The sequence below is a fragment of the Rhinoraja longicauda genome, chromosome 5 (genome assembly GCF_053455715.1).
Source record: "Rhinoraja longicauda isolate Sanriku21f chromosome 5, sRhiLon1.1, whole genome shotgun sequence".
NCBI classification, from domain to species: domain Eukaryota; kingdom Metazoa; phylum Chordata; class Chondrichthyes; order Rajiformes; family Arhynchobatidae; genus Rhinoraja; species Rhinoraja longicauda.
In genome coordinates, this window is record NC_135957.1 from 50811023 (window position 1) to 50837588 (window position 26566).

Consider the following 26566-nt stretch of genomic DNA (forward strand, 5'->3'; position numbering starts at 1 on the left):
TTTTACTCTTTTTTCCCTTTTGCCCAACCCAATCTGCTGAGCATGCAACATGCAGAACATGAAGATCATTCCTACGTTATTTGGTCAATGTTCTTGTGACTCTTTCCATTCTAATTGCTCCCACTGATTCATGGTCCGGATAAATTGTTTAAAAGCCTATCCTATTAGAGATTGCCAGCTCATTCTTCCCTGCAGCTCAAAACAAGCTTTTGTCTTTCCCAGTTTTCGCAAAGGGTTTTCTATCTGAAAGCTCTGTTTCTCTACCTACAGTTGTGGCCTGAACTGTCAGGGAATTCCAGCATTTTCTGTTTTTATTTTAGATTCCCTGTACTTTCCATCAAACCTTTTGAAGGAAAAAAAAGTTGAACGGCAAGTGTAGAAGATCCAACATAAAAGATTTACATGCAGTTTCATTTTAGCATCTCATCCAAATAACAGCAGCCTTGCTCTGACCTATCATCAATGCAACGTCAGCCGAGAATGGATGTTCAAATGTACGGAACAGATCCAGAATACAGAGCTGTGATACTCCGGAAGCAGGAAAAAGACCAGGGTGCCAAACCTCACTCCCACATGCGAGGATAAATATTTGCTTTGTAAGAGTCACAAAAATATGCCACAACTGGTCTTTTCTGCAAACCATGGAATGGAACAGTTTTTAAAAAACTGCATTTTTATATTACCTTTCAAAATCTCAGGCCAACTTGCGTTTAACAACATTTAACAAGATTTAAAACAATGTACACACATGCTCCCATAAACAATGATAATTAACAGTTTAGCATTGTCGATAAAAGGATAAATATCATCCAAGGCAACCCAAATAAAGCATTCAAATGGTGTATTGATTTCTATGCCCTGGGATCTTACTTCATCCTCAACATTGATGGTCTCCCAGTATCCACCTCACCTCACATCCGGAATCTTGGAATCATCTTTGATCAAACCCTCTCCTTCGACAAACACATCAAACACATCACAAAGACAGCCTTCTTCCACCTCAAAAACATTGCCCGTCTCCGTCCATCCCTCTCCTCCACAGCTGCAGAAACCCTCATCCACGCCTTCATCACCTCCCGTCTGGACTACTGCAACAGCCTCCTCTATGGCGCATCCTCAAAAATCAGCAGTAAACTTCAATACATTCAAAACTCCGCTGCCCGTCTACTCACCCACACCCCGATCCGTGACCATATCACCCCCGTCCTTTATAAACTCCACTGGCTCCCCATCCCCCAGAGAATCCAGTACAAAATCCTCCTCATAACCTACAAAGCCCTCCATAACCTGGCCCCATCCTACCTGACCGACCTCCTCCACAGGCACACTCCCACCTGCACCCTCCGCTCTGCTGCTGTCAATCTCCTATCCCCCCACATCCGGACCAAACTCAGATCCTGGGGGGACAGGGCTTTCTCCATCGCTGCTCCCACCCTATGGAACTCACTACCCCAAACCGTTAGAGACTCCTCCTCACTCACCACATTCAAAATATCGCTGAAGTCTCACCTGTTCAGTACTGCCTTCAACCACTGAAGGTCACCTCACCTTCTGTCTCCTTTCTCTGTTCGTTTATTTATTTACTTATTTATCTATTTATTCATTTCCCTATGTTCTCTAAATCTCTGTAAAGCGTCTTTGAGTATATCATATCATATCATATCATATATATACAGCCGGAAACAGGCCTTTTCGGCCCTCCAAGTCCGTGCCGCCCAGTGATCCCCGTACATTAACACTATCCTACACCCACTAGGGACAATTTTTACAATTTCCCAGCAAATTAACCTACATACCTGTACGTCTTTGGAGTGTGGGAGGAAACCGAAGATCTCGGAGAAAACCCACGCAGGTCACGGGGAGAACGTACAAACTCCTTACAGTGCAGCACCCGTAGTCAGGATCGAACCTGAGTCTCCGGCGCTGCATTCGCTGTAAAGCAGCAACTCTACCGCTGCGCTACCGTGCCGCCTGAAAAGCGCTATATAAATAAAATACATTATTATTATTATTATGTCCAGCTGAGTAGGCAAACAGGACACATTTAACCCCTTATTTAACCTCTTATCCCAAAAAAGGCATCTTTAACAGACCAACACATTCTCAACATCAGCCTAATTCATATGTACGTCTCCGGACAGCAAACTCACAGCACTCCAACTGAGAAACAAGGGTGCTTTCAAGAGAGAGCTGGATAGCTTTCAAGAGAGAGCTGGATAGAGCTCTTAAGGATAGCGGAGTGAGGGGGTATGGGGAGAAGGCAGGAACGGGGTACTGATTGATAGTGATCAGCCATGATCGCATTGAATGGCGGTGCTGGCTCGAAGGGCTGAATGGCCTACTCCTGCACCTATTGTCTATTGTCTATTGTCTATTGTCTATCAACAAAGCCCTTGTGCACTGACTTAAAACATAATGATGATTTTACTGTGTTTCTTTGGTAATTGAACGGTCCCCTCATCAACTAGAGTGCAGTCCAACCCTCCCATCTACCTCATTGGAGACCTTTAAACTATCTTTCATCGGACTTTATCGAACTTAAACATTATATCTTGCATTAAATGTTGTACGCTTTATTCTTTACCTGTGTACTGTGGGTGGCTTGATTGTATTCTTGAAGAGCCTTTTCTTTGACTGGATAGCAGGCAAACTATAACTTTTCACTACACCTCAGTACACGTGACAATAATAAACTAAACTAAAGAACGACACTGTCCTCCTGTTCACACAATGTACACTATGTTTACACAAATACATATGGATAACGAGGGTGTCATATGAATGGTCCACAGTGAAGTTGTGCAACATCTCTGTGACTTCAACAGAATCCATCATCCTTACAATCTTCGCCACCAACAAGACAAACAGCAAATTTGTGGAACCACAGTGGTCTGCAGATCAGTCACCATTCTGACTGGGTATTAATAAACATTCCCCTCTCCCTTCCTCCCCCCCCCCCCCCCCCCCCATCCCTTTTATTTCAGGTTTCCAGTGGGGGGGGGGGGGAGGAGAGGAATTTCAGATTTCCAGCAAATGCAGTTTAAAAAAAAACATTTACAGGTCTGAAATTACCCACCCAAAGCAATCCACTTTAAGACTTCAATAGTTTAAAGAGAGTTACCACAACCACCTATGTAACAGGGATCAATTAGTAATTGCACAGCTTTCCACAGCTCCCTACCGCCCAGGGACAATTGAAAAATGTCCGAAAATTGAAAAAAAAAAATCTTTTAAAAAAAGACATATACGAGTAGCACAAATGTATTTACAAACAAATTCAGTGATGTATCTGATCAAAGGCAAATTCTCAATAGATAATGGCAAAAGGATAGACTTTTGATACAAATTAGCTTTACAATGTTCTCTCTTCACAGCCACCCCAACTCCATACCGAGCCAACAAAAGCAAGATAAATATTTGGAAATTTCTCAATGGTTACTTTTGATTTCCAAGCAAGCTGCGATGTGTGAAACGTGAAGAGGTTGGTGAAAAATAAATAAAACCGGCTACATGGTTAAAATGTTATCGGCATCACAGTTGTTCAGCTTGCTTCAGGATTTTACAGGTACTATTAATATTTGTATTTATTCAGCAGTAATCAGTGAAAAGGAAGACAGTGGACAAGATGGACGACATCAAGGACACTACTAATTTGTGGCCACAGTAGTATAGGGATAGGTTGAACAGGCTGGAACTCTATTCCTTGGAGCACAGGAGGATAAGGGGTGATCTTATAGAGGTGCATAAAATCATGAGAAGAGTAGATCAGGTAGGCCCAGAGTCTCTTGCCCAGAGTAGGGGAATTGAGCAGCAGAGGACATTAGTTTAAGGTGAGGGGGAAAGATTTAATAGAAATCAGAAGAGTAACTTTTTCACACAAAGGGTGGTGGAAGTGTGGAGCGAGCTGCCCGAGGAAGTAGTTGAGGCAGGGACTATTGCAAAGTTTGAGAAATAATTAGACAGGTCCATGGATAGGGCAGGTTTGGAGGGATATGGGCCAAACGCAGGCAGGTGGGACTAGTGTAAAAGGAACATGTTGGTTGGTGTGGGCAAGTTGGGCCAGATGGGCTGTTTACAAGCTGTATGACTCTGAGTAGCTTCAGGATGCAGAAAAAGACGGTAGGCCAACATCCCACTTTGTGTTCTATTGGTTTGCTTACCTGCACGCTAGCAAGCATGTTTCTGGAACAAGAGCATATAGAACTCACAGAACAATATAAATTAGTCTCTCACCATTCACACTATACTCTGTTTTTCAATCTCCATTCCAAAATGGATAAGTTCATACTTCCTCATCTTAAACTTCAACTGCGATATGTTTGCCTGCTCATTTTTCCCTCTTTACTTTACAGATATTTTGTGCCCTCCTTGCTGTTTACTTTTTGAGCCTGTGCTAACAGTAAACCAGACATATTGAACTTGGTCCCTTTGTCTAAACTATTCTTGTAATTTGTAAACAACTAAGATTCCAGCACAGATGCCCTTTGCACTATTGAATTACGAATTACTTGATTTTGTTGCCACATCCTGGCAGTCGACCATCATCAGACCTTGGATAGCAAAGCAGGACATCTGTGTGGCAAAAAGGTAAAGAAAAGGGGCAGCAGTTCTTTGGCAAAGAGATTAGAAAATCCCGAGGGACTGCTGACCCTTCCAGCAGGACATCTGTGTGGCAAAAAGGTAAAGAAAAGGGGCAGCAGTTCTTTGGCAACGAGATTAGACCAAGAGACCACCGCCATGGACCTGAGACCCAGTGAGTGCGTGGATAGAGGCTGGTGGGAAGTCGCCGCACTGTGAATGGGGCCGCAGCCAGCGTTCCAAAGTCTGAGCTGCTCTCCAGGGTGTGGGCTCTGGGTTTGGGTTAAGGTTAGGTGGGATGTGAAGACGTGCTGTTAGTTATGCAGGGATAGGGAAGAGAAGGTGGTGGTAAAGGAAGGTGAGGGGGAGCAGATGAGGGGAGGGAGGGTTTTTAGGGATGAGGAAGGGAAGAGAGGGTGTCGAGGGAGGGGAGTGAGGGAGTAGGGATGGAGGGGGTGAGGAAGGGAGCAGATGAGAGGAGGAATGGTGTTTTGGGATGAGGGAAGGGAGGGGATTTAAGGACAAGGTAAGGAAAGAGAGAGGATGAAGTAAGGAAGGGGAGTGGGGGAGTAGTTGGAAGGAAGGAAGTGGGGGTGAGAGAAGGGATCAGCTGAGGAAAGGGTGAGGGCAGATGAGGGAGAAGGTGAGGGTAGGGAAGGACATGAGAGGGGAGAGGATGTGAGGGGAAGGAAGGAAGACACAAGGAGAAGGATGGGGAGCAAGGCCTTCAGGTGAGATGATGGACAGACCATCTTTCACCATGCCAGGTAGCTGCTGTTTGGCTGTTCACCACCCAGCCAGCCCATTGTGGGCAAAACATAAACACTGTAGGAAGACTATAATTCAGGAGAACAGAATTTGGCCATTTAGCCCATCAAGTCTACTTTGCCATTCAACCATGGCTGATCTATTTTCTCTCTCAACCACATTCCCTTGTCTTCTTTCTCCCTGTAACCTAATCAAGGCCTATTAATCTCTGCCTCAAAAATACCCAATGTCTTGGCCTCCACCGCTGTCTGCAGCAATGAATTCCACAGATTCACCACCCATTCCCCCTCATCTCCATTTTGAATGTATGACCTTTTATTCTGATGCTGTGACCTTTGGTCCTAGAATCTCCTATTACTGGGAACATTATTTCCACATCCACTCAATCTAGGACCTAGATATCAATCATAAAAGTAATGCTTGCTAGGCAATCTTCTTCATAAGAAATGAAATTCGTAAAGTGAAACACTTTGTAGTTACAGCAGAGACTGAGACACATGAGAGCAGGTTGAAAAAACGCAGGCAACGAAAGCTGTGGGAGCGCGCGCGCACACGTGCGTTCACGCTTGCACAACTGATCCGGCCCGCATTTTGCCCATTCAGGCCCGAGACCTAAAATGAGTTTGATACCCCTGGTCGAGGACCAGAGGGCACAGCCTCAGAATAAAAGAACGTACCTTTGGAACAGAGATGAGGAGAAATTTATTTAGCCAGAGGGTAGTGAATTTGTGGAATTCATTGTCACAGACAGCTGTGGAGGTCAAGGCATTGGGTATTTTTAAAAGCAGTTTGATAGATTTTTGATTAGCAGGGGTGTCAAAGTTACAGGGAGAAGGAAGGAGAATGGGATTGAGTGGGAAAAAATGTTCAGCCTTAACCGAATGGCAGAGAGGACTCGATGGGCCGAATGGCCTAATTCTGCTCTCATGTCTTATGATGTTAAACGATCAAAAATATTCAAGGATATCACAATAAAGATAAGTAACAATTTGTACATTTGATGGAGAAGGCTGCATTAAATACCTGCATTTGATCGGAGGCCAAGTCCAAGGGCCAGTCCAAGGAGTAAAATTAACAGCAAAACCAGCAGCACCTATGCAGAAGGAAATAGATATCATAGGTTTACACAGATCTATTTATGCATTTCCAATACTTTGTATTATACTTTGGCATAAAGCATCAATTGTTTGCTGGAAGTATCACAAGGTAATTAAACATTTAGGGGTAATTTTCACCTTTTCAATGGGATGTAAACCCATTTGGTTGTATAACTTGACCACCCAGTAAAGTTTCCTCCACTGTTTGTTTGCATTGATTTATTAATGTCAAGTGTAACGAGATATAGTGAAAAAAAATTAGTGTACATGCTATCCAGATAGATCATACCACACAATAGTAACAATCAAATCAAACAAAAAAAGAAAGGAAACAAAGCGCAGAATGTAGTGTCGCAACTATGGAGGAGGTGCAGTTAAAAAATGTGCAAGGAATGTGACGAGGTAAAGTGGGAGATTGAGAGTAATCTTTAGCTTCTGAGAGGTCCATACTAGAGTTTGATCACAGGGGGAAGAAGCTATTCTTGAATCTGGTGGCATCTACTTCAAAGCTTTTGTCTTCTGCTTGACAGGAGAGGGAAGAAGAAGGAATGGCCGATGTGTGAGCGGTTCTTGATTATATTGGCTGCTTTCCCAAGGCAGCGTGGTGCAGATAGAGAAAATGGGGAAAAGCAAGGCTGCTTTGTGTAATGGACTGGGCTGTATCCATAATTCTCTGCAATTTCTTGTGGTTTTTAATTGGATAGGTCCACACTTGAAATGGCAGCTATAAAGACAAGGTGCCAAATAAGAAGTCTTTCTAGACCCCTGGCTCAGCACAACTAATATCTGTCATTGACTCAATATTGAGACCAGCCACTGTGAAGGGGGTTAGATACTTTTAATTAAGTGCTTTACTTTGATAATTTCATTTATTCTGCTTCAGTGGGGTTTTTTAAATATCATTCACATTAGTGAACCAGGTGTGTATTGTTTTTAAACAATCCATTAGTTTTCCAATGACCATGTTGGATCTAGCATTTTATTTGAGAATTGTTTAATTACTTGAATTTAAATTCCTTGGCTAAACCATGATCAGGGCCTCTGGCCAACAATCCATTGTGCTTAATGCTACCACATTAACAGTTCTAACACTAACAGCTCAGACCTTTTCACCAGGGAGCAGAACCATCAGTTAATTGGCTCAGCTCATCAGCCTTCCAGATATGGATAAACTGACAACTATCCATTACCAGGTTTCGAGTAGACACAAAAGAAAACAGAGCATTTAAGGGGCTGGAAGATCTCCCAATTGTCACTAAGCAGAAGCAATTGAGCCGAGGTTCAATTCCGACTTCCGGTGCTGTCTGAAGTTTGCACATTCTCCCTGTAACTGCATGGGTTTCCCCAGACACGTTAGTTTCCTTCCATTTACCAGCAATTGTGATGGTTGTTAGGTGAAATGGCTACTGTCAATAATCCCTACTGTAGATGGGCAGTAGTAAAATCATTGATTTGTAGAAGGATTATTACAAGTCAAAAGGTTACAGAGAAGTAAGTAGAGAAATGTGAATGCTGTCAGGATTTGCATGGACTCAAAAGACGGAAGAAAAATGTTAAATATAAACTCAAAGCTCGCAATGAAAGAGATAGCAATGAAAATAACAATGAGATTTATGATTATTATTGACTGAGCTGCAGATTTCCTTCTTCAATCTGCATAACGTTTAACCGTTACCATTGGAGTCTGATTTAGCACACTTAGAGCTTTTGTGTTTGATGACCTGTTTAGAGGATTACATCTGGAACAGACTGTGCTTTAATCTACCAGCAATTCCAACCATTTTTTCAGAGTACAAAATACTTGCACTTTTCTGCGCAAAATCACAAAACTGACCGGCTGTTTTAAATTAGCCACTTTCCAAATTCAGAGAGAACTCGCGTTGCAAATGTGGCTGCCCAGAAAACAGAAATAGTACTGAAAAAGATTTCACTCTTCAGTTTATCACTTGCCTATTATGAAGAAAAAAATGTATCAAATTTCTGAACAACTGGTTGAATTTTAATACAATTGCAAAATATATTTTGTTTTGGAGTCTGGCCATGCACAACTAAAACCAAATCCCTGAATGTTTATGGCTTCTAAATCCTAGATGTACCATAAATTTGTCTAAACTCTGTGAGAAAACTACTCCATTAGTAAAATATACAATAAAAGGCGTAATGTGTAGGAAGGAACTGCAGATGCTGCTTTAAACCGAAGATAGACACAAAATGCTGGATGTTTCACAAGGATGTTACCATGAACGGAGAACTTGAGATGTAAGAAGAGGTTGTACCTCGGTACATGTGACAATAAACTAAACTCAGAACTTCAGGCTGGATAAGCTGGGACTCTTTTTCCCCAGAGCAAAGGTAGCTAGGCGTGGCCTTGATAATGTTCATAAAATGCCTATTCCTTGGATTTAACACTACCCTTGATTTCCCTCGTTAGCCACGGTTGAGCCGCCTTCCCCGTTTTATTTTTTCGCCAGACAGGAATGAACAAAAGTTTTTTGAGTTCATCCATGCGGTCTTTAAATCTTTGCCATTGCATCTCCACCATCAACACTTTAAGTATAATTTGCCAGTCTGTCCTAGCCAATTCCCGTCTCATACCTTCAAAGTCTCCTTTCTTTGTTCAGGAATCTAGTCTCTGAATTAACCGTGTCACTCTCCATCCTAATGCAGAATTCCACCATATTATGGTCACTGTTGCCCAAGGGGCTTTGCACAAGATCGTTAACTAATTCTTCTTCATTACACAGTTAGTCTGACATCAGTGGTGGGGAAGATGCTGGAGTCAATTATAAAAGACGAAATTGCTGAGCATTTGGATAGCAGTAACGGGATCATTCCGAGTCAGCATGGATTTACGAAGGGGAAATCATGCTTGACAAATCTACTGGAATTTTTTGAGGATGTAACTAGGAAAATTGACAAGGGAGAGTCAGTGGATGTGGTGTACCTCGACTTTCAGAAAGCCTTCGACAAGGTCCCACATAGGAGATTAGTGGGCAAAATTAGGGCACATGGTATTGGGGGTAGGGTACTGACATGGATAGAAAATTGGTTGACAGACAGAAAGCAAAGAGTGGGGATAAATGGGTCTCTTTCGGAATGGCAGGCAGTGACCAGTGGGGTACCGCAAGGTTCGGTGCTGGGACCCCAGCTATTCACGATATACATTAATGACTTAGACGAAGGGATTAAAAGTACCATTAGCAAATTTGCAGATGATACTAAGTTGGGGGGTAGTGTGAATTGTGAGGAAGATGCAATAAGGCTGCAGGGTGACTTGGACAGGTTGTGTGAGTGGGCGGATACATGGCAGATGCAGTTTAATGTAGATAAGTGTGAGGTTATTCACTTTGGAAGTAAGAATAGAAAGGCAGATTATTATCTGAATGGTGTCAAGTTAGGAGGAGGGGGAGTTCAACGAGATCTGGGTGTCCTAGTGCATCAGTCAATGAAAGGAAGCATGCAGGTTCAGCAGGCAGTGAAGAAAGCCAATGGAATGTTGGCCTTCGTAACAAGAGGAGTTGAGTATAGGAGCAAAGAGGTCCTTCTACAGTTGTACCGGGCCCTGGTGAGACCGCACCTGGAGTACTGTGTGCAGTTTTGGTCTCCAAATTTGAGGAAGGATATTCTTGCTATGGAGGGCGTGCAGCGTAGGTTCACTAGGTTAATTCCCGGAATGGCGGGACTGTCGTATGTTGAAAGGCTGGAGCGATTGGGCTTGTATACACTGGAATTTAGAAGGATGAGGGGGGATCTTATTGAAACATATAAGATAATTAGGGGATTGGACACATTAGAGGCAGATAACATGTTCCCAATGTTGGGGGAGTCCAGAACAAGGGGCCACAGTTTGAGAATAAGGGGTAGGCCATTTAGAACGGAGATGAGGAAGAACTTTTTCAGTCAGAGGGTGGTGAAGGTGTGGAATTCTCTGCCTCAGAAGGCAGTGGAGGCCAATTCGTTGGATGCTTTCAAGAGAGAGCTGGATAGAGCTCTTAAGGATAGCGGAGTGAGGGGGTATGGGGAGAAGGCAGGAACGGGGTACTGATTGAGAGTGATCAGCCATGATCGCATTGAATGGCGGTGCTGGCTCGAAGGGCTGAATGGCCTACTCCTGCACCTATTGTCTATTGTCTATTGTCTATAATACCCAGTCTCGGATGGCCTGCCCTCTAGTCGGTTCTCCTACATATTGGTTTAAAAAACCATCCCATATGACTGTACTTCCCAGATTTCTTTATTTGTTCCAGTGTTTGCCGGTCTTCCTATCCAAGTCATTTTTTAACAGTTAACCAATCTATAAGAAAATAACTGCAGATGCTGGTACAAATCGATTTATTCACAAAATGCTGGAGTAACTCAGCAGGTCAGGCAGCATCTCGGGAGAGAAGGAATGGGTGACGTTTCGGGTCGAGACCCTTCTTCAGACTGATGTCGGGGGTTGGACAAAGGAAGGATATAGGTGGAGACAGGAAGATAGAGGGAGCTCTGGGAAGGAGGAGGGGAAGGGAGGGACAGAGGAGCTATCTGAAGTTGTATAACCTCCTTTATATGGGGCAATAAGGTTCCAAGGGTTAATAAGTGTACTCTCCAAAGAGGTCGTGAAGTTGGTGGACTGGGCCTTCCCAGTTTTATTCATTATTATTAGGCATCTAATATCCAAAAGATATTATTCTGGCTCCACCGACCAGATGCAGACTGGTATCTGCTTGAGTCACAGTCTTGTTACTCCTCGTCTCTTCCAGCTTTAGTATATTCCTCCCTGCCATTGAAATCCTCTCGATTCACATCCAATCCTGTTGTACTATCCACCCTCAAATTTTTTTTATCAATTTCGCTGTCACTATAAGTTCACATCAGCTTCAGTTCTGGGTCCCATTCACAGTAACCATTTATTCCCCCCCTCTACACTTGACTCAACCTTTAGACAATGGGGTTTGAATGGTCTTAAGTGTATTAAGGATTTATACACTGACAACATATTTGATAGTTTTGATAACCTGTGCAGAAAATATGACCTCCCACATAATCATTTCTTTAAATATCTTCAGATCCGCCACTTTGCCATGAAAACATTTCCTTCTTTTCCTGATCTCCCGTCTGTCACAGGGTTGGATAAACTCACTCTTACCTTTGCAAATAAAGGACTGATCTCTGCATTATATTCTCAATTGATGTCTTTAGGGGATCAAAACCTGAACAAAATTAAAACTAGGTGGGAGGATGACCTTGGCATGGATCTGTCTGATGAATGCTGGACAGAAGCACTGAAAAGAGTTAATTCCTCGTCATCATGTGCAAGATTGGGGCTCATACAATTCAAAGTTTTACACAGGGTTCATTTAAGCAAAGCTAGGCTTGCCGACATATATCCGGGGACAGACGCTGGCTGTGACAAGTGCTCCTTCTCTCCAGCCAATCTAGCTCACGCATTCTGGTCATGCCCCAAACTTGGTGACTACTGGACAGTGGTTTTTAAAACCATCAGTGAAGTCCTTGGGGTGACAGTGAGGCTTTGCCCACTTGTAGCTGTATTCGGCGTAACAGATGGAACTTTGGGTTTAAATGCAAACCAATCTGACATCATTGCATTCACATCACTTTTGGCCCGTAGGAGAATTTTGCTGGTCTGGAAATCTACAACTCCTCCATCTGCTGCCAAAACTAGAAAAGATCAAATTTACACTGAGGGGGTCTGTGAAAAAGTTTTATTCGGAATGGGAACCTTTTCTGTCATACTTTGAGAATCTAAAAGAACTACCCACTGACTAAGGGCACTTGATTGTAGTTGGGGATCTGCCTTTAATTATGTTTTACTTTTATTTATTTACTTATTTTTGTTTACACAATTGCCGATTACCTTACAGGATGGCTGATGCATAATGAATGAGAGAATCCTGAACCATCTGACATGTTGTAGATATGTATGGGCCTGCGCCTTGGAAGGATGTAAGGTTTTGCTGTCAAATTGTGCATTTGTATTTGTGATATGATGTATTGTGAACACATCAGCTGCAAAGGGGTGACCAGGGATGGTGGGTGAGGGTTATTTTTGTTGTTATATATAAAGAACAAAATGGAGGGGAATGTAATGCATTACGTTTTTCGTATTGTATCTTTCCTTCAATAAAAATAAATATTTTAAACTTTTTTAAAAACCATCCCATATATATTCTAGGAAATCCTCCTCCTCAGCGCTGCTACCAATTTGGTTGGCCAAATCTATATGCAGATTAAAGTCTCCTATGATAACTGCTGTATCTTTGCTACATGCATCCCTAATTTCCTGCTTGATGCTACCCCCAACCTCCCTACTGCTGTTTGGTGGTCTGTACACAACTCCAACAAGCGTTTTCTGCCCTTGGCTATTTCGCAGTTCTACCCATACCGATTCTACAGCATCCAAGCTAATGTCTCTCCTTGCTATTGCATTAATCTCCTCTTTACCCAGCAATGCCACCCCACCTCCTCTTCCTTTCTGTCTATCCTTCCTGAATATTGAATACCCTTGCATGTTTAGCTCCCAGCCTTGGTCACCCTGGAGCTATGTCTCCGTAATTCCAACTGTATCACGTTCCTTAACTGATAACTACACATTCAATTCATCCACCTTATTACGAATACTCCTCGCATTAAGGCACAAAGCTTTCAGGTTTATTCTTCTTATCTCCCTTCTACCTTTTGCTTCTGTCCTCCTTTTACGGCCCTCTCTCTCCTTGCTTGGGTTCCCATCCCCCTGCCCTGTTAGTTTAAACGTGACCATTCCTACACTCTCTTTCCCGTTAACTACAAGCATAGGCTTCCACTTTGTTGACTCTACCCCCCCCCCTTCACCCCCCCACTAAACCCACCCGTGTAGCACTAGCAAACCTGCCTGTCAGAATGTCAGTCGAATAAGGCAGGGATAGATAGATTCTTGATTAGTACAGATGTTATGGGGAGAAGGCAGGAGAATGGGGTTAGGAGGGAGATAGATCAGCCGTGATTAAATGGCAGAGTAGCCGATGGGCCGAATGGCCTAATTCTACTCCTATTCCTTATGTCCTTATGACATACCCATAACTCCAGGACATGGTATATCCATCACACTACTGCTTTCATCAGGTCTAAAACTTAATCTTTGTTCAATGAAGAACAATAAGCATGTCAGCAGCAAAACCAAGCATGCATTCAAGTGAGGTGGTGACTTACAGCACAGCCCACAGGAATATTAAACTGCAGTTTTAAATTGCAACATTTAACAGCTATGAAATCTTACATCCAATAGATCAATTAAAGCTCTGCAACCCCCCCGCATCTAACAATTAAACAGCGAACAGGAGGTGGGATGTCTATAAACTCGTCCATCCTCAACAATGACACAGCCAGTGGCAAAGACAAGTAGCATCCTCAGGGGATTTGGTGGAAACTTCTATAATGTACGTCTCAACTCACCTATTAAAAAAAAGCCGCTCTTCAAGGAATTAGGTTCACTTCATATGCTATTGTGAAATGACTCAGTGTATTAATTGGCATTATAACCAAACATTAATGTGGATTCCAATTCTTAATTTTGGCATATTAAATCCCACTGATAATTGCTTTCAATCATAAAAAAAGTCTACCAACCACTTTGTTTCCTGCCACTAAACCAATTTTGGATGTAATCAGCCATTCTCCCTTGGATTCCATCAACCTTTATTTGTTTGATCAACCTGTCAAATGGGATCTTGTTAAAAACCTTGCCATACTCCCAGTAGACTACATCAAAAACACCCTCATCAACTCTCGTTGTTATAAATAGAATCAATCAAAATAGGAAGACATCAAATTCCCATAATAAACATATGCTGACTGTTAGCAATCAAACTGTGCCTTTCTTAACAAGTTTCCTAAAATGGATTCCAATAATTTACTGATGCTGACATTATGTTAACTCGATTGTTTTGACCTGATTGATCTCTCCCTCCCCTTGTAAACAATACTACAGTGCCAGCAGACATCCTATCCTCTGGCACTACTCCAAATGCCAGGGAGGATTGAAAAGTTGTAGTGGGATATTTCATAATTTCATCCTTTGCTTCTTTCAAGTCCAAGATGTACGAGTTATCGCCTGCCAATTTATCTGTTTTGAATGGTTCCCAACCCATTAAATACTTTCTCACGTTCTATATTTATTCTATTCCACATATATTCTATTTATTCTATTCACCATTATGCTGCTGCAAGTAAGAATTTCATTGCTCTGTTTTCAGTACACATGGCAATTAAACACTCTGGACATACTCTCCTAGAACCAGACCCGTGACTGCAGGAATGCCTGTCTGCTCAGCCGGCAATGAAACCCTATTTAACCATCGCGGATGCTGGTTTACACCGAAGATAGACACAAAATGCTGGAGTAACTCTGCGGGACAGGCAGCATCTCTGGAGAGAAGGAATGGGTGATCTTTTGGGTCGAGACCCTTCTTCAGACTCAAACTGTATACTGGTTGGGGAACAAGACAATTTCAAGGATCTCCTGAACTATTTGGTTGCTCTATGTCACCTATTGTAGGTTTACCCAGGTCCTCAGACTGTGCTCTCTTGGAGTGGTTGGGGAAATCACTTCCTATAACGTCATTTCCAAGGGAAAGCCAAACACCGTAGATGGGTGACATCAGTTGTTGCTCAAGGTCCAAACCCCGTTCTGGTGGCCTTGGCTGTGTGCCATGTCTCTATTAGATTAGCTCTCCCAGGAGAACCCTGTTAAAGATCATATCCCCGAGCTGCATCAATACCCCTCACCATTTCCCATCCTGTTTATGAAAATGGACTAATAGAGGAAGTTATTTCACGCCTCTAACTGGAATCATGCCGAGTAAAAGAGGATATCTGTGGATGTTAGTACCTCAGCATTTCATTGCACGAGTGAATCCTAGACCCAGCTCTCTTCACTAGTTCTGTCAATGACTTTCCCTCTGGTATGTAAAATCAGAAATGGGACTTCTATTTATGATTTGCAACTCCACTGATTAAGCTATTTGGACCTTCACGTTGCAGGCCAGATAGCATCGAGAGTTGGGCTCAATGCCAAGTAAGATTCGCATTTACGAAATCCCAGACCATAGTCTCCAGTCCTGCCCCCTCCCACCCAATTGAAGCGTTGCCATGGATAGTTATTGTAGTGACCAAAAAATAGTTGTGCAGTGCCAGTCAACAAGTATGTTCAAAGCTGGCACTGCACAACTATTTTTTGGTCACTACAATAACTATCCATGACAACGCTTCAATTGGGTGGGAGGGGGGCAGAACTGGAGGGTTGAAAAGCTATGTGAGCAAGTTTCAATGGCTGCAGACACCATCAGTTTAAACTAGTCCCAAACTCAATGTCACCACACTGTATGTTCCTGATAAATCATGGGATGTGGGTGTCAGTTGCAAGGATGGCATGTATTGCCCATGGGCACATGCCCCCAGTTATGTTGTTAAGTCACTTCAGAGGGAAACTAAGAGTCAGCATTGTTTTGGATCGATGGCCAAACTCTGGCCTGATCAGGTAAGGATGCTAAGTTTTTAATCAGTAAACCATGTAGATTCTTCTGATTGTAGAAGAACAACTGTAGTCCTTGGGATAGGGGATACATTGTTCCATGAAAGTGGCAAGACAATAGACAATAGGTGCAGGAGTAGGCCATTCGGCCCTTCGAGCCAGCACCGCCATTCAATGTGATCATGGCTGATCATTCTCAATCAGTACCCCGTTCCTGCCCTCTCCCCATACCCCCTGACTCCGCTATCCTTAAGAGCTCTATCTAGCTCTCTCTTGAATGTATTCAGAGAATTGGCCTCCACTGCCCTCTGAGGCAGAGAATTCCACAGATTCACAACTCTCTGACTAAAAAAGTTTTTCTTCATCTCTGTTCTAAATGGCCTACCCCTTATTCTTAAACTGTGGCCCCTGGTTCTGGACTCCCCCAACATTGGGAACATGTTTCCTGCCTCTAACATGTCCAACCCTTTAATAATCTTATACGTTTCGATAAGATCCCCTCTCATCCTTCTAAATTCCAGTGTATACAAGCCTAGTCGCTCCAGTCTTTCAGCATATGACAGTCCCGCCATTCCGGGAATTAACCTAGTAAACCTACGCTACCCGCCCTCAATAGCAAGAATATCCTTCCTCAAATTTGGAGATCAAAACTGCACACAGTACTCCAGGTGCGGTCTCACTAGGGCCCTGTACAACTGCAGAAGGACCTCTTTGCTCCTATACTCAACTCCTCTTGTTATGAAGGCCAACATTCCATTGGCTTTCCTCACTGCCAGCTGTACCTGCATGCTTCCTTTCAGTGACTGATGCACTAGGACACCCAGATCACGTTGTGCGACCCCTTTTCCTAACTTGACACCATTCAGATAATAATCTGCCTTCCTATTCTTACCACCGTGGATAACCACGCACTTATCTACATTAAACTGCATCTGCCATGCATCCGCCCACTCACACAACCTGTCCAAGTCACCCTGCAACCTCATAGCATCTTCCTCACAGTTCACACTGCCACCCAGCTTTGTATCATCTGCAAATTTGCTAATGGTACTTTTAATCCCTTCATCCAAGTCATTGATGTATATTGTAATTAGCTGCGGTCCCAACACCGAGCCTTGCGGTACCCCACTAGTCACTGCCTGCCATTCTGAAAGGGACCCATTTATCCCCACTCTTTGCTTTCTGTCTGTCAACCAACTTTCTATCCATGTCAGTACCCTACCTCCAATACCATGCGCTCTAATTTTGCCCACCAATCTCCTATGTGGGACCTTGTTGAAGGCTTTCTGAAAGTCGAGGTACACCACATCCACCGGCTCTCCCCTGTCAATTTTCTTAGTTACATCCTCAAAAAATTCCAGTAGATTAGTCAAGCACGATTTCCCCTTCGTAAATCCATGCTGACTCAGAACGATCCTGTTTCTGCGATCCAAATGCTCCGCAATTTCGTCTTTTATAATTGACTCCAGCATCTTCCCCACCACTGATGTCAGACTAACTGGTCTATAATTTCCCGTTTTCTCTCTACCTCCTTTCTTGAAAAGTGGGATAACATTAGCTAACCTCCAATCCACAGGAACTGACCCGGAATCTATAGAACATTGGAAAATAATTACAAATGCGTCCACAATTTCTAGAGCCACCTCCTTAAGCACCCTGGGATGCAGACCATCAGGCCCTGGGGATTTATCAGCCTTGAGTCCCATCAGTCTAACCAAAACTTTTTCCTGCCTAATGTGGATTTCCTCCAGTTCCTCTGTCACCCTAGGATCTCTGGCCACTAGAACATCTGGGAGATTGTTTGTATCCTCCTTAGTGAAGACAGATCCAAAGTACCGGTTCAACTCATCTGCCATTTCCTTGTTCCCTATAATAAATTCCCCTGCTTCTGTCTTCAAGGGACCCACATTTGCCTTGACTATTTTTTTCCTCTTCACATACCTAAAAAAGCTTTTACTATCCTCCTTTATATTATTGGCTAGTTTACCCTCGTACCTCATCTTTTCTCCCCGTATAGCCTTTTTAGTTATCTTCTGTTGTTCTTTAAAAGAGTCCCAATCCTCTGGCTTCCCACTCTTCTTTGCTTTGTTGTACTTCTGCTCTTTTATTTTTATGCTGTCCTTGACTTCCCTTGTCAGCCACAGGTGCCTCTTACTCCCCTTAGAATCTTTCCTCCTCTTTGGGATAAATTGATCCTGCAACTTCTGCATTATTCCCAGGAATACCTGCCATTGCTGTTCCACAGTCTTCCCTGCTAGGGCCTCCTTCCAGTCAATTTTGGCCAGCTTCTGCCTCATGCCGCTGTAATCCCCTTTGCTATACTGTAATACTGACACCTCTGATTTTCCCTTCTCCCTCTCAATTTGTAGAGTAAAACTTATCATATTGTGGTCACTGCCTCCTCATGTCTCATTTACCTCAAGTCCCCTTATCAGGTCAGGTTCATTACATAACACTAAATCCAGAATTGCCTTCTCCCTGGTAGGCTCCAGTACAAGCTGTTCTAAGAATCCATCTCGGAGGCACTCCCCAAACTCTTTCCTGGGGTCCATTACCAATCTGATTTTCCCAGTCTACCTGCATGTTGAAATCTCCCATGACCACCATGATTACATTTGTGACATGCCAATTTTAGCTCCTGATTCAACTGGCACCCTATGTCGAAGCTACTGTTTGGGGGCCTGTAGATGACTCCCATTAGTCTTTTTACCCTTACAATTCCTCATCTCTATCCATACTGATTCTACATCTCCTGATTCTATGTCACTCCTTGCAAGGGAGTGAATATCATTCCTTACCAACTGAGCTATCCCGCCCCCTCTCCCAACCTGCCTGTTTTTTCTGTACGTTGTGTACCCCTGAATATTCAGCTCCCAGCCCTGGTCCTCTTGTAGCCATGTCTCAGGCCAGAGTTTGGCCATCGATCCAAAACAACAATGCTGACTCTTAGTTTCCCTCTGAAGTGACTTAACAACATAAGTGGGGGCATGTGCCCATGGGCAATACATGCCATCCTTGCAACTGACACCCACATCCCATGATTTATCAGGAACATAGGGTCAGGGTGGTGAATAAGGCATTTGGCATTTGCTTGCCTTCATTGGTCAGGGTACAAATGAGTTGGGATATCATGTTACATCTATACGATGTTGGCAAGGCCACATTTGGAGTACTGCGTACAGTCAGGACAGCCTCCTATGTAAAGATTTAAGGGTTAAGGTGTATGTGACCAAATGCTACATGAAGGTGAACTGTCACTAAATTAAATTGCATACCTCAGATGCCTGCAAGTCTATCTCTGTGTAGATGCCAGCTTGAGATTGAAGAATGGGTGTTGTAATCTTACAAAGGACAGGAAACGGATACAAAGGAAGAGCAGAGTAGACTGAGCCTCTTAACAATTGCCATGAGGTTGAGTCCCAGGAAGATGTGTTTATGTTAATAGACTGAGCCTCTTACAATCACCCTAAAGTTGAGCACCAGGAAGATGTGTTTATGTTAATAGACTGAATTAATGACCTCGGACAATGGCCAGTGATAGTGGGTGATGATTCATTGAATTCCTATCCTCTTGCAAGACCACCTGTGTGGGGCGTCTGGTTCTGCTATCAAAACCTATTGTATTTGGTGAATAAAAATGCTGCTGAAACACTCTGTAGGTGAGTGGGGTCCTCGAGTGACTGTAGTATGCAAGCATACTAGCTGCAGCTTCATCTGGGGGTCGGCGATGGACCGGGTGCGACGAGCCACAATGCACAAGTCGGCAGAAAACGGGGGTAAAAGCGTGCCCAACGTCGCCCTCGTCCTGATGGCCACCTTCGTATGTGGCTGCATCAGGCGGAGCGTAGAGCCAAGGCACGTGGGCACCAAGTGCCACTACCTGCTGAGGTTCTACCTGTCCCCGGTGTTGCGAAGGATGGGCCTGGCGCAGATGCCACGCAATGTGCCAGTCAGCTGGACATTGCCGAACCATCTGTCGTTCGTGGAAAGGTTCTTCCGGACCAACACCTTTGACCACAAGTCCATCGGGCAGTGGTCAGCACGGAACGTCCTGCAGGCACTGCAGGGGAATGACTCCATGGATCCTGTGGCGTGGTTCCCAGAGCAGACTGCCCAGCTTGTCTGGCAAAATGCCTCATCGCCAGAACTCACCAACAAGCACCAAGACCTGGCTTGGCTGGCGGTGAGGGGAGCCCTCTCAGTCAGATCCTTCCTGCACCGCCGGAACCTCACTACCAGCACACGCTGCCTTCGGGACGGCTGCTACGGAGAGGAGACGGTGGCCCACCTCTTCACAGAGTGTGGATTTGCAAAGAGAGTCTGGAGTGGTTTGCAGGGGTCCCTGTCACGATTCATTCCGAGCAGCTCCGTCACAGAGGACTCTGTGATCTGCGGACTGTTCCCAGGGACGCATTCAGAGACCGACATTGAGTGCTGCTGGAAGGTCATCAACTCGGTGAAAGACGCTCTTTGGTCTGCCCGAGCTTTGTTGGCCTCCCAGCGGAGCGAGATGTCCGTCAAGGAATGTTGCCGACTGGCCCACTGCAGACTGCAGGAGTACGTGCTGAGGGACGCACTGAAGCTTGGTGCAGCCAACGCCAAGGCTCTGTGGGGGAGGACCACAGATTAGGGTCCTTCCGCTGCTGGACATGGGGGGTAGGGTGTGGTGGAGAGAGACGCCCCTCCAAATAAGGGATACTGGGTAAATGTCTGTAAATGTAAGTAAATGTCTAAGTGAATGCCTGTATCGAATGTAACCTCCGGAAATGTCGGATGGGCTTGTTAAAAAAGATGTTTTGTAAATGATATTTATTACTCGAATAAAGTATTTTTTGATTTAAATTTTTTTTTTTTTTTAAATACTAGTTGCAGCTCTCCCACTCCAATTGGCGTAATAATTATTGTTGTCTGTCTATTAGAATCAAACTTTAACACCTACAGGAGCGATTCCATAAAACAGGAAAGGAAGCAAAATGGATTTAAGAGGATGTGACCAGGTTTAGCGGATTTGAGTAATAAGGCTGGTTGAATAGCCTGGGTCTTTTCCCTGGAGCATAGGTGGCTGTGGCTTGACCTTAGAGGTTTTTAAATTCATGAGAGGCCTAGTTGAATAGTCAGTATCTCTTCCCTAAGGTAGAGGTGTCCAAAACAAGGCACAGGTTCAAGGTGAGAGGTGAAAGAAGACAAGGAACCCAAGAGGCAACTTTTTTCACCCAGTGGATGGTGTGTACATGGAAGCAGCTGTTAGCGGAAGTAGTAGAGATAGTACAATTCTGACATTTAAAAGACACTAACAGGTACGTTGATCGCAAAGGTTTGGAGGGATGTGGGCCAGGCAAAAGCGAGTGGGACTGGCTCCATTAGGCAACTCGGTCGACACAGACAATTTGGGCTGGAAGCCCGACTGCTCTATGACTCGGAATCAACACTAATTATCAGAGTCCAATTTGCGTACCAATCATTTATCATGTCCCTCTGCTTACTATCGTTAAGATAATTTCACACCCATGCTTTTTAATCTCAGAAACAACAAATTTACTAAACAGACTTACATAGGACTTCTTCAAATGACTTCTGCAAATCCATGTCAGCAATACCTCCTCCATTCCTTTTATCGGCTTTCTGTTACTTCATCAAGAAGGCTCATCCAGGTTAGTGAAACCCAACTCTACAAATTTGTGATGCTGCGCCTTTATAGATCAAACGTCAAATGTCTATATATTTTTTTCCCTTCACCCTATTGTTTCTGAACTCTTTCCCATCAAGGTTAAACTGACCAGTCTTTGACTACTGGTATGAATTCACACCCTTCTTTTGAACAATAGAGCTGCATTTGTCATTCTGCACTTCACTTCACTTGTATTCAGAGAACATTAGATGAGGTGAATTATTTAACTCATAACCAGCACCACTGCTACCTGCTTTTTACCAATCTTCACTCCATTCACTATTTCCACTGCAAAATTAAAATTCGAAGAACAACACCTCATAATTCATTTGGGCAGCTTATAACCAGGGTTGATTTCTCTAACGTAAAGTAACCTTTGCATCCCCTCTCTCTGTGTCCCTCCCACACCCTAGTCAACATACTAGTTTCATTGTTGTCCTGTTGAGTTTCACTGTCTGTATAACTTGTTATCACCTACCCCACAGACAACAATGGACCATTGTGGGCTTCACCTTTCCTTGATTATCGTTGCTTTTAGAGTATCGTTCATTCATTTGTTCTATGTACCTTTTATATCTCTCGTTTTCCTTTCTCGACTCTCAGTCTGAAGAAGGGTCTCGACCCGAAACATCACCTATTTGTTTTCTCCAGAGATGCTGCCTGACCCACTAAGTCGCTCCAGCATTTTATGTCTATCTTCAATAATATTTCCAACTTCAGCTAACTCTTACCACATGTCCACCACCCTCTCTATTCTTTTCCGACTGATATAGGTGTTCCAAACCTCTTTTTTTAAATCCCACACCTCACTCAAGCCCCATTCCCATCACCATTACCCAGTCTTATCCCCCTCCCCACATGGTTCCATGTCTTTCATCCACACACTTTCCCCATAGGACCATAATCCCCTTGTCCATTTGGTGATAACTGCCCGTCAGCCCTCTCTTTTGCGTTACAATGTTGTGAACTATATTTTGCACTCAGTATCTTCCCCGTTATCTATTGTATGTGAGCTTGAACTGACTGTATCTATGTATGGTAAATCTGATCTGTTTGGATAGATAGCATGCACAACAAAGCTTTTCACTCTACCTTTTAACATGTGACAATAATAAACCTAAACATGGTTCCACTTAAGACTGAAGATAGACACAAAAAGCTGGAGTTACTCAGCGGGTCAGACAGCATCTCAGGAGAAAAGGAGTAAGTGACCTTCTTCAGGGTCTCGACCTGAAACGTCACCTATTCCTTTTCTCCAGAGATGCTGTCTGACTCGCTGAGTTACTCCAGCGTTTTGTGTCTATCTTCGGTATAAACCAGCATTTGCAGTTCCTTCCTCCACTTGGAGGAAGGACACTGTTACCATGTTTAGTGCTGCCTACTCATTGCAGAGTTCCTAGCCCTCCAGTCAGAACACTCACAGGTAAGTTTCTGTGCTGACCATTGAACTCATTAAAATAATGGTGGAAAGCTGTGCAGCCACACACAGCAAGGGGAAGCAATACCTTCCATCTTATCTTGTTAAAGTTCTGTTCTTAAAACAGACAACAACATAAACAGTTAAAGGTAAACCAAGCAAAGCTTTAATTATCATCAGACGGGAGTGGGGGGGATCAGTGCTAAGGGTGTATGACCATATTCAGCGCTCCCCTCGCTTCCACTCAAAGATACAGCATTTTCGCCGCATTTTTATACAGAATTTGCAGCAAGAATGTTTAACACAACATTTCCTTCAAATCAATCACATTGTATTAGAACACAATATACTTGTCACCCTAAAGTCATAAACTATTTTACACAATAAGTCATTAGTCGAAGGTAAGGACCCTTATCATACCACATAAGGTCCTGTTTTCACACTCCCACAAATAGTCAACAGTTAACCACATCCTCATCTTAACGAGAGCATTGTCCATCGTCTTTCTTGAACGTCTTTCCCAGGGATAACAGGATGCACTGCTCGAGAGACTTTAAGAATTGCATAGTCTCATCCGGCCTGGTACAACTTTGCAAACATCAGCTATTCAGGACCCAAAGTTCAGGCTCATCCTGTTCATTCATTCTACCATTTTATTATTTCTGCGGTTTCCAGGGATTGTAAGTTTCAGCTACCAGACACATCCTTATGAGCAATTAGCATTCCTTCACCTTCAACAATATAGAAGCCCCAAAGCATACAAACAGGTTTGCAGACAATGGCCAAGTATCCCATCATGCAATGTTAATAGCCATTAACTCTTTCAATCTCACCGGAGGTGACGGACTGGAGTATCCAAGCGGTCTGACAACACGGTGAGCCAATGCGGCAGTCCTACTGATTGCTGCACCCACTGCGCCAGTCGGCTTGTGGTCCTGAGCCCCACAGCTCGATGCCAAGTTGCTGCACCATTCAGCCTGACCAGGCAATGCCAGCGCCCTCACAGGCAGCCTCTCCATGCTGAGCATGGGGATGACTACAGCTGGATTTGCAGCAGGTTCCCTGCACAGGTGTGCACACAACAGAGGACAGGGCTTATGCCATGGTCTCAGCACAACCGTACTGCCAGAACCGCACCTTTCTACATGTAACACTACAGCAACTACTTTCATCAACAAATCCATTTTCTCCCTGTGATCACATCTGGCAAACGAAGCAAATTTCCCCGGTACTTGTCGAATATTCCACCCTTGCCCCAGACCACGGAGCATAGATTACCTTCATACTTTGTCACCTGATGTTAACTTCTATATATTATTCACATATCTACCGTTCTGGTCGCCTTATTACAGGAAGGTTGTAGAGTCATTGGAGAGGATGCAGAAGAGATTTAGTGGAATGCTGCCCGGATTGGAGGGTATTCATGTGGCGGCGCTGCGCAGCAGCTGTGGCTCACCTGCAGTACGTTTGTCTTTTTGTTTTTTGTCTTGATTGTAAGTAGATGAGATGTAGTCTTTTTTTTGTGGTTGTGTACAATGTGTGGGGGGGAACTATAAAAATTGTCTCTTCCGAACAGAGACGCGACCTTTTTTCTGGGTCGTGTCTCCATTCACGCTGCGGCCAAACACGTCGGCCAAACACGTGGAGCTGGCGGCCTCCAGCTGGGACCACCTGGTGCTCTGGTTCGCAGAGCCCGTGGACTATACTCACCACCTGCAGAGCTGGCTGTCTTCGGAGGCTGTGGTGGCGCTGCGAGTGCGGCTGCGACTCGCCTTCGGAGGCTTCGGCCGCGGGCCCTGTGGACATCGGAAGCTCGCAGGTCCCTGGGTGGGTGCCGACTTCGGCAGCGTCTTCGTCTGCCCCGAATCGCGGGGCTTGGGCCGGCCCGCTGCGGACCTTTCACCGTCCGGCGCGGCCTGGAATAGGCCGTGGGGTTTTCCACGGCCCGGCGGGGGCTTCAATGTCAGGAGCCCCGACGTGGCAATTTCGACTGCCTGACCGTGGGGAAGACGCCAGGGAAGAGAAGGACATTCTGGCCTTCCATCACAGTGAAGAGGGACTGGAGGAGACTCACTATGATGGATGTTTTTTGTTTTATGTTGGTTTTCTCCCATCAGGCAATTTACTCTTATCTCCTCCATCTTCCTTTGCAATCACATCCTTCTTGTAATAAGATCACCAAAACTGTACACAATATTTCAGCTGCAAGAGCCTGTAGTTGCTGGAATCTTCAGATGCTGCCTGTTCCACCGAGATCCCCCAGCACTTTGCTTTTTGCTCAGAATATTCCAGATATGGCTGCACATTGTGTCCCCCTCCCCCCTCCCCCCCACCCACATACAATTCTTGCATGACCTTCCTGCTAAAATGTATTATAGCTTGGATTAGAAAGAAACAAAAACAAAATTAAATGGAAATCCTCTCCGAGTCCACAAACAACTAAATGTAAGATAATAATGCACCAAACAAGTTAAATGAAAACATTAAATATTCATGTATTCAATTTCCACAACGAATGCAACTAAATTTAATCCAAAAATTGTGCCATATGTATTTTATTGTTCATATCCAATTAAACCCAAATGACCTCCATTCTCATTGATGTTCATCTTTGCTACAAAAAGGCATAACATTCTGCAGAAACAATTGCTGCCTGCAGAAACTTCAAACCAATCCTTTTCCATTACTTTTAAGAAGTTTAAATTTGAAGTCACTTAATCAATCAAAAAGATCAGTGATTGCACATTTACAAACCCAAAATAATGAATGTTTTTGATGCAACCAATCCTTAAAACATAAATGAAACAGAATGGAATGAAAATCACAGCAATGAAAATGTACACAAACTAAATAAAAAACAAAACCCAGAAAATTGCTTTGTTTACACCTGAACCAAAAATGGCTGATGCCAGTGTTGAAAAAGAATGCCACCCCATCCAATCAGAGTGCTGGTTAAAATCACTTCCCATTTCCTTTTATGAGCTGGCTTTCATTTCTACCCTAAGTGTTCTTCCCTGCCATTGCCTGGTCACACTCCCCACCCCCCCCCCCTCCCCTCATCACCCTCTGTAAAATTCACTTATCTTCGGCTCTGTCAGATCTAGTCACACAACACTGCCTGAACAATATGTGATAAAAAGGAACTGGAGATTCTGGTCTATACCAATGATAAACACAAAGTGCTGGAGTAACTCAGTGGGTCAGGCAGCATCTCTGGAGAAAACAATGTTTATACAATGTATAGCCAGCCTCCAACAAACCACTTGAGTGCATGCTACCGTGTAGATTGGTTGCGGTAGGCCATAGCACGTGCACATAAAGAATGGGTCTGAGGCAGAAACCAAGCAGCGTAAACATTTATGAGCTAGTCAAGAAGCACATCTGCGCCCTCCTTCCTCGCAACATGGACCCACTAGTTCGCATACCGTCCGAACAGGTCCACGGATGATGCGGTCTTCCAGGTTCTACACACCGCTCTCTCTCATCTGGACAGCCAGGGGGGCTATGTGAGGATGCTGTTCATTGACTTT

General features: G+C 44.0%; 1 protein-coding gene across 2 annotated transcripts in view; it reads right to left on the reverse strand.

Annotated features, from left to right (window-relative positions):
- Window positions 1-26566, reverse strand: part of LOC144593638 (venom phosphodiesterase 2-like) — a 101087-nt gene that overhangs the window by 68692 nt on the left and 5829 nt on the right. For both annotated transcript variants that reach the window (XM_078399513.1, XM_078399511.1), the window contains exon 2: window positions 6370-6439. In XM_078399513.1, coding sequence (XP_078255639.1) covers window positions 6370-6439 — 70 coding nt within the window. The remainder of the gene's footprint in view (window positions 1-6369; window positions 6440-26566) is intronic.